The 16,169-nt window shown below is 35.6% G+C and overlaps 1 protein-coding gene across 2 annotated transcripts in view; it reads right to left on the bottom strand.

Moving 5' to 3' along the window:
• The window catches only part of LOC123559870 (uncharacterized), a 74,659-nt gene that overhangs the window by 44,742 nt on the left and 13,748 nt on the right, over nt 1-16,169 (bottom strand). Inside the window, exons 10-14 of one of the 2 annotated variants that reach the window (XM_053524526.1) lie at nt 6,884-6,978; nt 4,097-4,187; nt 2,442-2,538; nt 2,050-2,172; nt 1,617-1,714 (exon numbers count right to left, since the gene is read on the bottom strand). In XM_053524526.1, the coding sequence (XP_053380501.1) occupies nt 1,672-1,714; nt 2,050-2,172; nt 2,442-2,538; nt 4,097-4,187; nt 6,884-6,978 (449 nt within the window). In that variant the 3' untranslated portion in view covers nt 1,617-1,671. Of the gene's footprint in view, nt 1-1,616; nt 1,715-2,049; nt 2,173-2,441; nt 2,539-4,096; nt 4,188-6,883; nt 6,979-16,169 lie in introns of those variants that run through there. The other variant, XM_053524527.1, reaches the window with a different exon arrangement.

The following is a 16,169-nucleotide window of genomic DNA, read 5'->3' as shown; positions in this document are numbered from 1 at the left end:
CATAAACAAAAGTGCCAAGATGGCCCTAGGTCGCTCACCTGAGAAACACACCATAACAGTGTAAACATGTTTGACCTAGTGATTTCATGGAAACAAATATTCTGGCCAATTTTCATTAAGTGTGGACCAAAAATGTGGTCTCTTGAGTTTAAACAAGTATTTTCTTAGATAAGACCTAATGACCTAGTTTTTGACTCAGATGACCCATATTTAAACTTGACATAGATTTTATCAAGGCAATCATTCTGACCAAATTTCATGAAGATCAATTAAAAAATACAGTCTCTATCGCATACACAATATTTTTCTTTGACTTGACCTAGTGACCTACTTTTTGACCCTGGATAACCCATATTCAAACCCGACCTAGACTTTATCAAGGCAATCATTCTGACCAAATTTCATGAAAACCAATTGAAAAATACAATCTTTATCGCATACTCAAAGTGTTTTGTTTGATTTGACCTAGTGACCTAGTTTTTAAACTCAGATGACCAATATTCAAACTCGGCCTAGATTTTATCAAGGCAATCATTTTGACTTAATTTTATGAAGATCAATTGAAAAATACAGCCTCTATCGCATACACAATGTTTTTCTTTGATTTGACCTAGTGACCTAGTTTTTAAACCCAGATAACCCATATTAAAACTAGACCTAGATTTTATCAAGGCAATCATTCCAACTAAATGTCATGAAGATCAATTGAAAAATACAGCTTCTATCGCATACAAAAGGTTTTTCTTTGATTTGACCTAGTGACTTAGTTTTAGACCTCAGATAACCCATATTCAAGCTAGACCTAGATTTTATCAAGACAATTATTCTGACCAAATTTCATGAAGATCAATTTAAAAGTACAGCCTCTATCGCATACACAATGTTTTTCTTTGATTTAACCTCAGATAACCCATATTCAAACTTTGCCTAGATATTATCAAGACAATCATTCAGACCAAATTTCATGAAAATCGATTGAAAAATACATCCATTATCGCATACACAATGTTTTTCTTTGATTTGACCTAGTGACCTAGGTTTTGATCCCAGATAAAGCATTTTCAAATTTTGCTTAGATTTTATCAAGGCAATCATTCTGACCAAATTTCATGGAAATCAATTGAAAAATACAGCCTCTACCGCATACACAATGTTTTTCTTTGATTTGACCTAGTGACCTAGTTCTTAAACTTTAAACCAAGATAACTCACTTTCAAACATGGTTTAGATTTCATCAAGGTAATCATTCTGACTTAAATTCATGAAGATCAATGGAAAAATACAGCCTCTATCGCATACACAAGGGTTTTCTTTGATTTGATCTAGTGACCTAGTTTTTTATACCAGATAACCCATTTTCAAACTTGGCCTAGATTTTATAAAGGTTATCATTCTGACAAAATTTCATGAAGATCAGTTGAAAAATACAGCCTCTATCGCATACACAAGCTAAATGTTGACAGACTGACAGACGACAGACAGACAGACGCCGGACATCGAGCGATCACAAAAACTCACTTGAGCATCGCTCAGGTGAGCTAAAAAGAAGAAGAATTCTTAAATAAGGAATATGTAAAGGGGCGAAATTATCGTGTAAAGTGAAAATGATAAAAGAGTAGAATATAAATGTTATTTTTAATGCAAAATCATATGGAACTGAAGACAAGTCTTTTATCCAATCATTGGTGGTTGTTGAGTGGGGTGGAATGGTGTCCTAAAGAAACAAATTAAACATTTTGTTATGTGTGATTATAAGAAATGTCAACATCACTTGGTTTATTCAACATCTTGGTAATACTTATGAATACATTTTAAATTTCACAAGTTTGTTGTCAGTCAATACCTGGTTAAGGGTACAGTAATTTTGATTTGCAATGGCTTTATGGGGTTTGTTTATGGCCGCAAATCATTCTAGCGAGAACGGCGTCAATTTGGACTTCAGTAAAAACTTTTTTGTGTTAAAAGGTCCAAGAAAAAGCCCTGTTAGTATTAATTTCACATGTCGTGAAGTTACAAATACACAAGTAAAGATTCCAGAAATAAGCTCACTTTTCTTTGCAAATGAAGAAAGACGGAGTGTCACAGCGGAAGTTATTCCACATGAAATTTGCCTGTCCGTCCATGGCGAAACATGATGTACTGTTCATATTGAAGTTAGGACTTGACACCAGTCTGAAAGTAAGCGCGTATAAAAGGTAATGCTTGTATATAAACTAAAAATAGTAATTACAACTCCAGAAAACTAATTATTATTAATGATTTTCAAAAGTTTAGGCTATATAGTCACCTTAAGAAGAAGCGTGTCCATTATTCTGTATTAGTTAAGCACATAGTTCAAAATACCTTAACAGAAGGACGGTAATGTCATAAACTTATCCATTGAGTAGAGCAATTGTTCCTTGTGACGACCTGACCAGAGGCATTATAACATTCTTACATACCTGTCTACATTACTGTCTTTATTGGATTGCCAACTTTCTTGGCCAGCCTCTCTCTTGCCTCCTATCCAGAAGACACTGTGTGAATAGTGCATGATATCTTGAAAAAGTAAAACAGAACTTTTCGTTGTCTTCAGTTAAAGTGTTAGTTTATTTTGGTACTACATGATATCTAAATATATTCTAAATAAATCTACTTACGAGAAACCTGATAAGTTACAAATATCTAAAATACAAGGGAAAAACAGATCAAAGGAAAGGTACATGGTTGAACACTATGGCATAAGTGATTTTTAGAACATTATGTTGTCTTACAAATCAAAGTATGTCATATTAAGACACATTAACATATACATTAAATAACAAAAAAAATATGCATCGTAAGAAAATGCAATGACGTAGTTTTCCTGTCGTACCTTAATATACCATTTACCTCTCTGACCATGTTTTGGCTGAAAGTGTCAGGATCTTTCAACTGTTCTCCTTTTATGAGATAAATAAATGAAATGCATATACATGTTTATGTGACTTATGGAAAATGTTTTATTCGTTATTAGATTCCGTTGAACTTTTGATATGTTTTAAACAATATATTGTTCTAAAATAGTACATAATCTACAAACTGAAAAAATGTGTAATTGTCAACATGTTGGCAAAACATAAAGAATTGCTTTAGAAGAATTTTAGATTGTCTATAAAGTATTAAACGAAGATTACGAAAGTTTTGGCATTCTATAGTTAAGTATGTTATTAGCACGAGATTTGTACGCATAAATATTATAAATGTATTAGTATATAACGCAACGTTAATGTTTTGACACAAGTGGAATTTCTTTGATCGAAATATCACAAAGCTTGTGTGGACAACTGATAGTCCGTCCGTATGCCCGGATATGGTTGAAATATTATTAGATCTAGTATTTAATGTACGTGCAAGGATCTGACCACTATCATAAAAAGTGAGAAAAAATAATTATTGGATTCATTGTCGTAATGTATGTATGTATGTATGTTATTTCATTAATTTACATGATGAATACTTGTAACACTAATTCGTCACGGATGACTCTCAAGTTCTATCGTTGATCTCAACTTTTCAAGAAGAACTGAAAATGTGAAGTAGCAATACACCTGCGCTATTCTATGTCACTGAGTTCTTTTTTACTTTCGACTGAAATATTTTAGGAGTGAATTAAATCTTAATTTCCGATACGATAAGACAATACATACAATATAAACTAGACAACGGATTGTATAGGCATTTTCCATCATAAACAGAGTTAATCATATGTATACGGTCAGCATGTTGCATAAGTAAAGATACTTCATCAATTATAGTAACTTTGTCACATGTTAATTCCACATTTCATTTTAATTATATATGAAAGAAAGATACATTGTCAGATTACATGTGAAGATGATTTGAAATAAAAAACAAACAAAAAAAAAACACAAGTAAACTAAAATCTATATCAAATATATAAATTATCAAAATATAATGTGAATTTACATATAAAGATTAAAAATTAAATCATATTATATTAGAAATCTCTGCGGTACCCCTTCCTGTTTTGAAAAGGTTTTTTGTAAGTTTCCATTTCTACTTCTATATCAAGAAAGGTGTTGTAACCGAATGTATTTTTTATTTGTATATTTACCCTTTAACGCAGACAGGTAATTCTCTACAAACAGTTCTTCACCCATACTTTGTGGTACGAACAGTTGTCCATTCCGTTTTTCACACACTGCCTATTTAAACATGAGTTTTGTACATGTATATTGCTGTATCTGGATATGACCTTATCAGAGTTTTAAATGGGAGGTGCTAATATTTACTGGTGTTATATTATACAACACATCATAAATAAATTTTGTAAAATTAAAACACATAATAGACGTTTTAAATCATTCATGTGTTATATCGTATATGTCGTATATTCTCAGGGTTGTGACATCGTCTGAGTTAGTTGATGTTTCAGAAAATATTCAGAATAGAAAGCATAAAAACAATACAATTACAAGAGACTCATAAAGCCGCATATTTTTATTATGTATTAAGCCAATTCTGGCCTATGTACATGCATCAATATAACAGAATCGCAGAAGAAAGCACAGTGATAATATGCAATATACAATAACAAGATGGCAATAGATATATCAATAGATGCTCACTTCATACATTCAGTATATGTTTCTTCTGTGAAAGAGGGAGAGACTGTAAGAGCATTATGTAACATTATGAAGAATATCAAGTAGGTAGTGATACAACATAACAAAGACTTTTAAGGGGACGCATATTGCTACATTCACAGTTCATACAGAAATGCGGAAGGGGTGCATATTCAAGAAATCGATGGTGGGGAAATAAAAAACATATTCCTAAACTGATTTTAATACTGATGGGGCACCTGTAATAAATTCATATTTTGTGGGTAAGGATGTGGTACTATTGGAATGTAATAGGGAAAACAGAGGGCTTTGTGAAAGTACATTCAACACAAAATATTAAGTTTTGTATAAGGAAAAAAAAAAACAGGTTTTTTACAATAACGTGTTCCAAATAATGTTTAAGGGATGAGATTTTCTTTCTAACACACCAGGTTTGCTCAAACATGTAAAAATTTAACGCCACTCATTTCAGCTCGGGATGGGACGCCATTTCTCATTATAAAAATGTAAATAAAAAATCAGAGTGGGATTAGCATTTCAAGGGCATAACTGACATTCTACACAATGAATACTTAGAAAAAAGATATCTAAGATTTCTACACAGGTCAGGCGGGTTAAATGCATAATGACGATCACTTGAAATTCATCTTGAAAGATGGTTAATTTTAGTTTTATTTACATTGTTTTTAATTTTCCACGACTTCTCGGCGATTCACTGCAAATGTATTATTGCGCCGGACGAAAGGTAACTCTAATAAACACGGGAGACAACCCTTTAAATGTCAGCACGTGTACGATTTTCAAAAAAACATGTCGTGATTTAATTTCTTATCAAATAATGAATCCTATTTAGATATTCGTCTTTAATATTAGAAAATTATTAATATCTGTGGACATTTTTCAAAAATAGTACTTACATTGGACTACTTTGCGCATCAAAAATGGTTTCCGCTTCAGTTGTGAGGCACTTCCGTTATACTTTTTGACAACATAACAAATCAATAAAATCACTTATAAACCGACTGCTACTTAAATCAGTGTAAGTAAAGTTGTTGTTACAACATTATACATGTTCGTTACGTTATGAGATAAAGTTTATCTTGAACGCATAATCCATTAATTACGTTTAGATGATATTGCATTTACAACTTATTGACCCCATTTTTTACGTGAATGACAGCATTCTCGTGGGAAACAGAATTATGAAAATATGGGGAGAAATTTAAGGACAAATTATAAAATGACATTAAAGTGAGGATAACTGTATATTTCGTCCAGTTTGATCATTGACATGCCTGCTGTGTAAATTTGTAACTTTTGTGAACAAGATTAGATTGTTACTTTTGCACATATACACATTGATTGGACCTCTCAACCAAATTTCTACCTTTTTTTAGCGATTTTTAAGACAATACATTTTCAAAAGTTTGTTGAATGTGTTTTGATATTTTTAAATGCATTGTAGTTCTGAATACCAAATTAAAAAATTAATAATGGCAACATTTCTAGGCCCCTTTTTGTAAGCCACTAGACTTTTTGTAACGATAAATGTTAAAAGTATTAAGGGGAATATACTCTTTTAGTTTTGGAATGTGGCATTCCCTTTCCACCGTACTTTTCTTATGCACTACTTAGTAAACAAACTAAATAATGTATTTTAGCTTAATATGCGAAATGAAAGCAAGACAGTGACCATATTTCACATTCTTTCTTTAAATTAGAATCTGTTAGGACATTTATAAATGTTTGGACAAAGGGGAAGCACTATTATTTTCGCACCAAAAAGTCTTAATTGTTGACTTGAATGTACACAGTAAGTTTATGTAATTCAAACAATAACTTTCTTGTTTCAGTTTTCTCATTTTTTATTTTAGTGAGCAATCCTTTGTGTACTTATAAACAGTTGAAAAAAGTATCCATTTCATGTACCAAAACCTTGTGCTTTTTTGCAGGGAAATTTTATCATACCCCACCCACTTTTTTCTAATTTCAAAGTATGCGTCCCCTTAATAACATTTATAAAGAGTAATGCCGACGACGACGCTGTTGTGAGAGGAACATCTCTAACTTATATTTGAATAGTCAAAGAGGAAAGAAACCATCTGACAATTACAGTTTAAAATATGACTAATTCGTTAGGTTTTCTTTTTACTTAAAATACCGAAATACAACATAGATTAAAACATTTTCTACAAAGGAAAAATGTTTCATACAGCAAACATATATAGAGCTACACATGGAAATATAATCTGTAAAAAGATCCTTTAAAAACTTACCTTAGCATCAGCCCATGATAGTAATGTTTTAAAAATAATGTAACAGTGGTCTTTCACTTTTGGAATGCATATAACGTCATAATTGGATAAAGTATCTGAAAGAAAAAATATAATACAACTATATAGGAATCCCAAGTAACGGCCAAATGAATCATTGGCATGGTAAAATCTGGTTTGCTATGAATTTATTTTTTAGTTTTGTTTTGGGTTTAACGCCGTTTTTCAACAGTACATGTATTTCAGTTATATAACGGCGGGCAGTTAACCTAACCAGTGTTCCTTGATTCTGTGCCAGTACAAACCTGCTCACCGCAAGTAACTGCCAACTTCCCCACATGAATCAGAGGTGGAGGACGAATGATTTCAAACACAATGTCATTTGTCAAATCGTCACGGAGAACATACGCTTCGCCCAGGACTCGAACTCACGACCCCGTGATCCGAACATCTGCGCTCTCCCTATTGAGTTAAGCGGGTGAGGTTTGCTATAGGGGTCGTGTCAATAATGCGATGATGGTACACCATGCTGTCGGTTATGGTCTTTTTGCTGTCGTTGCTGATGGCGGTTATAACCAGAATACTGGAATAAATGTTGTAGCTTTATATACAGAAAAGGACGGTGCTGACGAAGACGAATGGTGGTCAGGAGATTATTAGGGGACGGAGTCACAAGCGGCAGGCCACTTGTACTGACAGTTTAAATCTCGGTCAATTCTAATCATGGTTAAAACAAGATGCCTTTAAGAGTGAGGGTGAGTCTGTTGTCGCATCCAAAATTCCTGTCCTACTTATAAAATAATGCAGTACCAATGCTTACTTTTAAAAGTAAAGTAAAATGTAACTTAATTTTAGAAGGAAAACAACTAATTAGAGTCCAATGTTGACTTTTTTTATTGAAAAAGCTCTGTCTGTCAGTTTTATGTTTCAAATGGAAGTTTCAAACAATTGTCAATGCGGCCATTCGATATACAGGATATTTGAACTTTAAACATTGCTTCATATTGAACACAATCGATATATTAAGTCAGTCAACTACAATGAAACATCGCATTGTCCCGGAAATAGATACATTTAAAGTAAATAACTCCATGACCGTGGAACAATACACATTCAGGCCCTGTGGAAATAGATTGCTGTCTGTTTTTATCAGCAAATTATGTCCATACCTAAGTGTACTGTCAGGGTAATCAAACTAACCTTTTTACACTGAAATCATTCAATAATATGGACATGAAATTAAGTGTGTGAAGTTGGCGAGAAGTTCGACATTCGACATTGAACATTCGATCTCAGAACGACATTGGACATTTGAAGCGTGAAGTTGGCAATAAGTTAAACTTTCGACATTGAACATTCGATCTCAAAACGACATTGGACATTCGATACCAGAACGACATTGGACATTCAATTTTAGAACGACATTAGACATTCGAATCCAGAACGACATTGGACATTAAATTTTAGAACGACATTAGACATTCGAATCCAGAACGACATTGGACATTCGAATCCAGAACGACATTGGACATTCGATTTTAGAACGACATTTGACATTCGAATCCAGAACGACATTCGACATTCGAATCCAAAACGACATTGGACATTCGATACCAGAACGACATTGGACATTCGATTTCAGAACGACATTCGACATTCGATACCAGAACGACATTCGACATTCGATACCAGAACGACATTGGACATTCGATTTCAGAACGACATTGGACATTTGATACCAGATCGACATTGGGCATTCGATTTCAGAACGACATCCGACATTCGATACCAGAACGACATTCGACATTTGATACCAGATCTACATTCGACATTCGATTTCAGAACGACATTGGACATTCGATTTCAGAACGACATTGGACATTTGATACCAGATCGACTTCGACATTCGATACCAGAACGACATTGGACATTTGATACCAGATCTACATTCGACATTCGATTTCAGAACGACATTGGACATTCGATCTCAGAACGAAATTGGACATTCGACTTCAGAACGACACTGGACATTTGATACCAGATCGACAATCGACATTCGCTTCCAGAACGACATTGGACATTCGATTTCAGAACGACATTAGACATTCCACTTCAGAACGACATTGGGCATTTGATACCAGATCGACATTCGACATTCGATACCAGAACGACATTGGACATTTGATACCAGATCTACATTCGACATTCGCTTCCAGAACGACATTGGACATTTGATTTCAGAACGACATTGGACATTCGATTTCAGAACGACATTCGACATTCGATACCAGAACGACATTGGACATTCGATTTCAGAACGACATTGGACATATGATACCAGATCGACATTGGACATTCGATTTCAGAACGACATTCGACATTCGATACCAGAACGACATTCGACATTTGATACCAGATTTACATTCGACATTCGATTTCAGAACGACATTGGACATTCGATTTCAGAACGACATTGGACATTCGATTTCAGAACGACATTTGACATTTGATACCAGATCGACATTCGACATTCGATACCAGAACGACATTGGACATTTGATACCAGATCTACATTCGACATTCGATTTCAGAACGACATTGGACATTCGATTTCAGAACGACATTCGACATTCGATTTCAGAACGACATTGGACATTTGATACCAGATCGACATTCGACATTCGATACCAGAACGACATTGGACATTTGATACCAGATCTACATTCGACATTCGATTTCAGAACGACATTGGACATTCGATTTCAGAACGACATTGGACATTTGATACCAGATCGACATTCGACATTCGATACCAGAACGACATTGGACATTTGATACCAGATCTACATTCGACATTCGATTTCAGAACGACATTGGACATTCGATTTCAGAACGTCATTGGACATTCGATTTCAGAACGACATTGGACATTTGATCCCAGATCGACATTCGACATTTGATACCAGAACGACATTGGACATTTGATACCAGATCTACATTCGACATTCGATTTCACAACGACATTGGACATTCGATTTCAGAACGACATTGGACATTGGACATTCGATTTCAGAACGACATTGGACATTCGATTTCAGAACGACATTGAACATTTGATACCAGAACGGCATTGGACATTCGATTTCAGAACGACATTGGACATTCGATTTCAGAACGACATTGAACATTTGATACCAGAACGACATTGGACATTCGATTTCAGAACGACATTGGACATTCGATTTCAGAACGACATTCGACATTTGATACCAGAACGACATTGGACATTCGATTTCAGAACGACATTGGACATTCGATTTCAGAACGACATTCGACATTCGATACCAGAACGACATTGGACATTCGATACCAGAACGACATTGGACATTCGATTTCAGAACGACATTCGACATTCGATTTCAGAACGACATTCGACATTCGATACCAGAACGACATTGAACATTCGATTTCAGAACGACATTCGACATTCGATTTCCGAACGACATTCGACATTCGATACCAGAACGACATTGAACATTCGATTTCAGAACGACATTCGACATTCAATACCAGAAAGACATTCGACATTTGATACCAGATCTTCATTCGACATTCGATTTCAGAACGACATTGGACATTTGATACCAGATCTACATTCGACATTCGATTTCAGAACGAGATTGGACATTCGATTTCAGAACGACATTGGACATTCGATTTCAGAACGACATTGGACATTTGATACCAGATCGACATTCGATACCCAGATCTACATTCGTCATTCGATTTCAGAACGACATTGGACATTCGATTTCAGAACGACATTGGACATTCGATACCAGAACGACATTGGACATTTGATACCAGAACGACATTCGACTTTCGATACCAGAACGACATTCGATATTTGATACCAGATCTACATTCGACATTCGATTTCCGAACGACATTGAACATTGGATTTCAGAACGACATTGGACATTTGATACCAGAACGACATTCGACATTCGATACCAGAACGACATTCGATATTTGATACCAGATCTACATTCGACATTCGATTTCAGAACGACATTGGACATTTGATACCAGATCTACATTCGACATTCGATTTCAGAACGACATTGGACATTCGATTTCAGAACGACATTTGACATTTGATACCAGATCGACATTCGACATTCGATACCAGAACGACATTGGACATTTGATACCAGATCTACATTCGACATTCGATTTCAGAACGACATTGGACATTCGATTTCAGAACGACATTCGACATTCGATTTCAGAACGACATTGGACATTTGATACCAGATCGACATTCGACATTCGATACCAGAACGACATTGGACATTTGATACCAGATCTACATTCGACACTCGATTTCAGAACGACATTGGACATTCGATTTCAGAACGACATTGGACATTTGATACCAGATCGACATTCGACATTCGATACCAGAACGACATTGGACATTTGATACCAGATCTACATTCGACATTCGCATCCAGAACGACATTGGACATTCGATTTCAGAACGTCATTGGACATTCGATTTCAGAACGACATTGGACATTTGATACCAGATCGACATTCGACATTTGATACCAGAACGACATTGGACATTTGATACCAGATCGACATTCGACATTTGATACCAGAACGACATTGGACATTTGATACCAGATCTACATTCGACATTCGATTTCACAACGACATTGGACATTCGATTTCAGAACGACATTGGACATTGGACATTCGATTTCAGAACGACATTGGACATTCGATTTCAGAACGACATTGAACATTTGATACCAGAACGACATTGGACATTCGATTTCAGAACGACATTGGACATTCGATTTCAGAACGACATTCGACATTTGATACCAGAACGACATTGGACATTCGATTTCAGAACGACATTGGACATTCGATTTCAGAACGACATTCGACATTCGATACCAGAACGACATTGGACATTCGATACCAGAACGACATTGGACATTCGATTTCAGAACGACATTCGACATTCGATTTCAGAACGACATTCGACATTCGATACCAGAACGACATTGAACATTCGATTTCAGAACGACATTCGACATTCGATTTCCGAACGACATTCGACATTCGATACCAGAACGACATTGAACATTCGATTTCAGAACGACATTCGACATTCAATACCAGAAAGACATTCGACATTTGATACCAGATCTTCATTCGACATTCGATTTCAGAACGACATTGGACATTTGATACCAGATCTACATTCGACATTCGATTTCAGAACGAGATTGGACATTCGATTTCAGAACGACATTGGACATTCGATTTCAGAACGACATTGGACATTTGATACCAGATCGACATTCGACATTCGATACCCAGATCTACATTCGTCATTCGATTTCAGAACGACATTGGACATTCGATTTCAGAACGACATTGGACATTTGTTACCAGATCGACATTCGATACCAGAACGACATTGGACATTTGATACCAGATCCACATTCGACATTCGATTTCAGAACGACATTGGACATTCGATTTCAGAACGTCATTGGACATTGGACATTCGATTTCAGAACGACATTGGACATTCGATTTCAGAACGACATTGGACATTCGATACCAGAACGACATTGGACATTCGATTTCAGAACGACATTCGATATTCGATTTCAGAACGACATTCGACATTCGATACCAGAACGACATTGAACATTCGATTTCAGAACGACATTCGACATTCGATTTCCGAACGACATTGAACATTGGATTTCAGAACGACATTGGACATTTGATACCAGAACGACATTCGACATTCGATACCAGAACGACATTCGATATTTGATACCAGATCTACATTCGACATTCGATTTCAGAACGACATTGGACATTTGATACCAGATCTACATTCGACATTCGATTTCAGAACGACATTGAACATTCGATTTCAGAACGACATTGGACATTTGTTACCAGATCGACATTCGATACCAGAACGACATTGGACATTTGATACCAGATCCACATTCGACATTCGATTTCAGAACGACATTGGACATTTGATACCAGATCCACATTCGACATTCGATTTCAGAACGACATTGGACATTCGATTTCAGAACGACATTGGACATTGGACATTCGATTTCAGAACGACATTGGACATTCGATTTCAGAACGACATTGGACATTTGATACCAGAACGACATTGGACATTCGATTTCAGAACGACATTCGACATTCGATTTCAGAACGACATTCGACATTCGATACCAGAACGACATTGGACATTCGATACCAGAACGACATTGGACATTCGATTTCAGAACGACATTCGACGTTCGATACCAGAACGACATTGAACATTCGATTTCAGAACGACATTCGACATTCGATTTCAGAACGACATTCGACATTCGATACCAGAACGACATTGAACATTCGATTTCAGATTCGATACCAGAACGACATTCGACATTTGATACCAGATCTACATTCGACATTCGATTTCAGAACGACATTGGACATTTGATACCAGATCTACATTCGATATTCGATTTCAGAACGACATTGGACATTCGATTTCAGAACGACATTGGACATTCGATTTCAGAACGACATTTGACATTTGATACCAGAACGACATTGGACATTCGATTTCAGAACGACATTGGACATTCGATTTCAGAACGACATTAGACATTCGATACCAGAACGACATTGGACATTCGATACCAGAACGACATTGGACATTCGATTTCAGAACGACATTCGACATTCGATACCAGAACGACATTGAACATTCGATTTCAGAACGACATTGGACATTCCATTTCAGAACGACATTAGACATTGGATTTCAGAACGACATTGTACATCCGAATCCAAAACGACATTGGACATTCGAATCAAAAACGAAAATTGGCTAAAAGTAGCATCTTAAGTAAGTAAGTTTTCGTCCTTGAAAGGCGGCCTTTAAATTGTTAATCATGTTATATATCTGTTTTTTTTTGCGTATCTGTAAGTTGTTTTTCTTTGTATTTATTACTTTCGAGTTCAAAACGAGCTGTCGACACATATCTTTTTTATTTTCATTCTTATTGCGTTGTTTGTTTTAAATGTATAAACATGATGGAAAATGAACACAAGAATGACACTTCTGGTAATGAGTTATTTATGGTTTATGGGCATTTATCTCATCTAAGCTGAGCAAAGATTTTGTTTATAAACACGGGTGCCCTGAAGCTGGACAAATGGCTACCGGATTGACTGCACCGGGGCCGTAATATGAACAATTTCTATCTTAACCTTGTTTATTTGTGAATTGAAATAATACTTTTTTCTGATATGAAATGAATTTTTAGAGAGAGAAAAGTAACAGAAAACGAATGGGAAAACTGATTTGTTTGTTTTGGATTTAACGCCGTTTTTCAACAGAATTTTAGACATGTAACGGCGGGCATTAACCTAGCCAGCATTCCAGGATTCTATACCAGTAAAAACCTGTTCTTTGCAAGTAACTGCCAACTTCCCCACATGAATTATCAGAGGTGGAGGACGAATGATTTCAGACAAAATGTCTTTCATCAAATCGTCACGGAGAACATCCACCGACCCCGCGATCCATAGACAAACGCTCTCCCTACTGCGCAAAGTGGGTGGGCACGAATGGGGAAAATGAAGCAAAATAATTCAAAGCAGTAAATATTGAAGTCCAGGCAATAAAATATGTTACGTACTTTTTGAATTCTGATTCATAATACAATAAAATGAAATTCTTTTGGGGTTCGAACCCACAGGTTGTGTGCATGCCATGTATCAGGGGCAATCGCACTTACCAATACGCTGAGCAGTCTTTAATCGCAAACCGGTTCATTTCTTACATTACATACATGTTTCTTACGTTAATCATCAGCCGACATTATCCGAAAACCAGATCCACCTTAGTTAATGAACTCGCCCAAAGGTCATTTTTGAATGTCAAAGTATATCTATAACTCGGCTGAATTTCAGATTCAGTTTATACGTACTTACCTTAGTAGTAGTAATGGGAGGAAACACTGTGTCGCATTTTTCGATTGTACAGTTAGAAAGGGTAACTTCCTTCAGGTGCTGGGAAATGATAATGACACGGCATATTGTGTTTACGTTTACAATATCTACACAAAACCGAGCAAAAAAGTAAATTTACTATTCAGCCATATATTTTCTCTTCGCTATTAACAATTGTGGAAGCAATTGTGTCTTATTAAGCAGCGAAATATCCCGGTTAGCCAATAAACCTTACAACAATACATTTGAAGCGGCTCCACGGGATGGATCTAGTAAGCTGCCGTGGACATAGTCGGTGTTAGAAGGGCCAGCATAGCTATCCCTGGAAACCTCTAAATGTTAGTCTTCTGGCAGTAGCATAATATTTAGAACACTTAAAACTGTGATAAGATGCATAATTTTAATACTAATTATAATATATAGCGTACACTGACAGAGTAGTTTCACATTTTGATTTTGCTGTTAGTAACATAATTATACAGGCAACTAATACAATTGCTTTAAATATTGTTTACACCAGCATTAACATATGAAGAAAAAAATATTAAAACAATCGTTAAAATTTCAGCACATAAAATACTTTTCACGTGCAGTGACATACTAGTATATAGAGTAGATGCAGACAGCTGTCAAAAGGACTAACATTTATGATACTATAAAAAAACTGATTGCAGCAAACATTTCTGCCAAGTTTTTTCAGAACATCACCATCCATTGCTAAATAACAGCCCAGATAAGAGAAGCTGTATTAACTTGTGACCTCACCTTTCCAGTACTTACATTTGACAGACTATCCCACTGAGGCAAACACTTATTTATGAATCCCTCAATTTTCATTACTAAATTACAGCACGGACAAGGAAAACTGCAATTCTTTGACCTTTGACCTCTAAGTATGACAATGACATTTAAGCTACTAATCTATTTGTTGCTTATACCGCATCATTACAGAATGAAATATTTTACACTGACACAAGAAATATATAGAAAACTGACGAATAAAATATGTATAAAACTTCTAAAACACACCTGTTACCAAATACATCCTGGAAGAAGAATTTGCAAATACGTGAAAAAGGCATATAATGTAAGAAATCCAGACTTAACAATCCTGTACACTTCAAAATCTGTGACAGTGAAGAAGCTTTCTAAAACGATAACTAATATCGTTATGGAAGCGAATATCGAATATTGTTCTGAAATCGAATGTCCA

This window comes from Mercenaria mercenaria, chromosome 15, assembly GCF_021730395.1.
Source record: "Mercenaria mercenaria strain notata chromosome 15, MADL_Memer_1, whole genome shotgun sequence".
Lineage (NCBI taxonomy): Eukaryota > Metazoa > Mollusca > Bivalvia > Venerida > Veneridae > Mercenaria > Mercenaria mercenaria.
The sequence above is the reverse complement of the archived record's forward strand: the minus strand, read 5'-3'. Positions and strand labels throughout refer to the sequence as shown.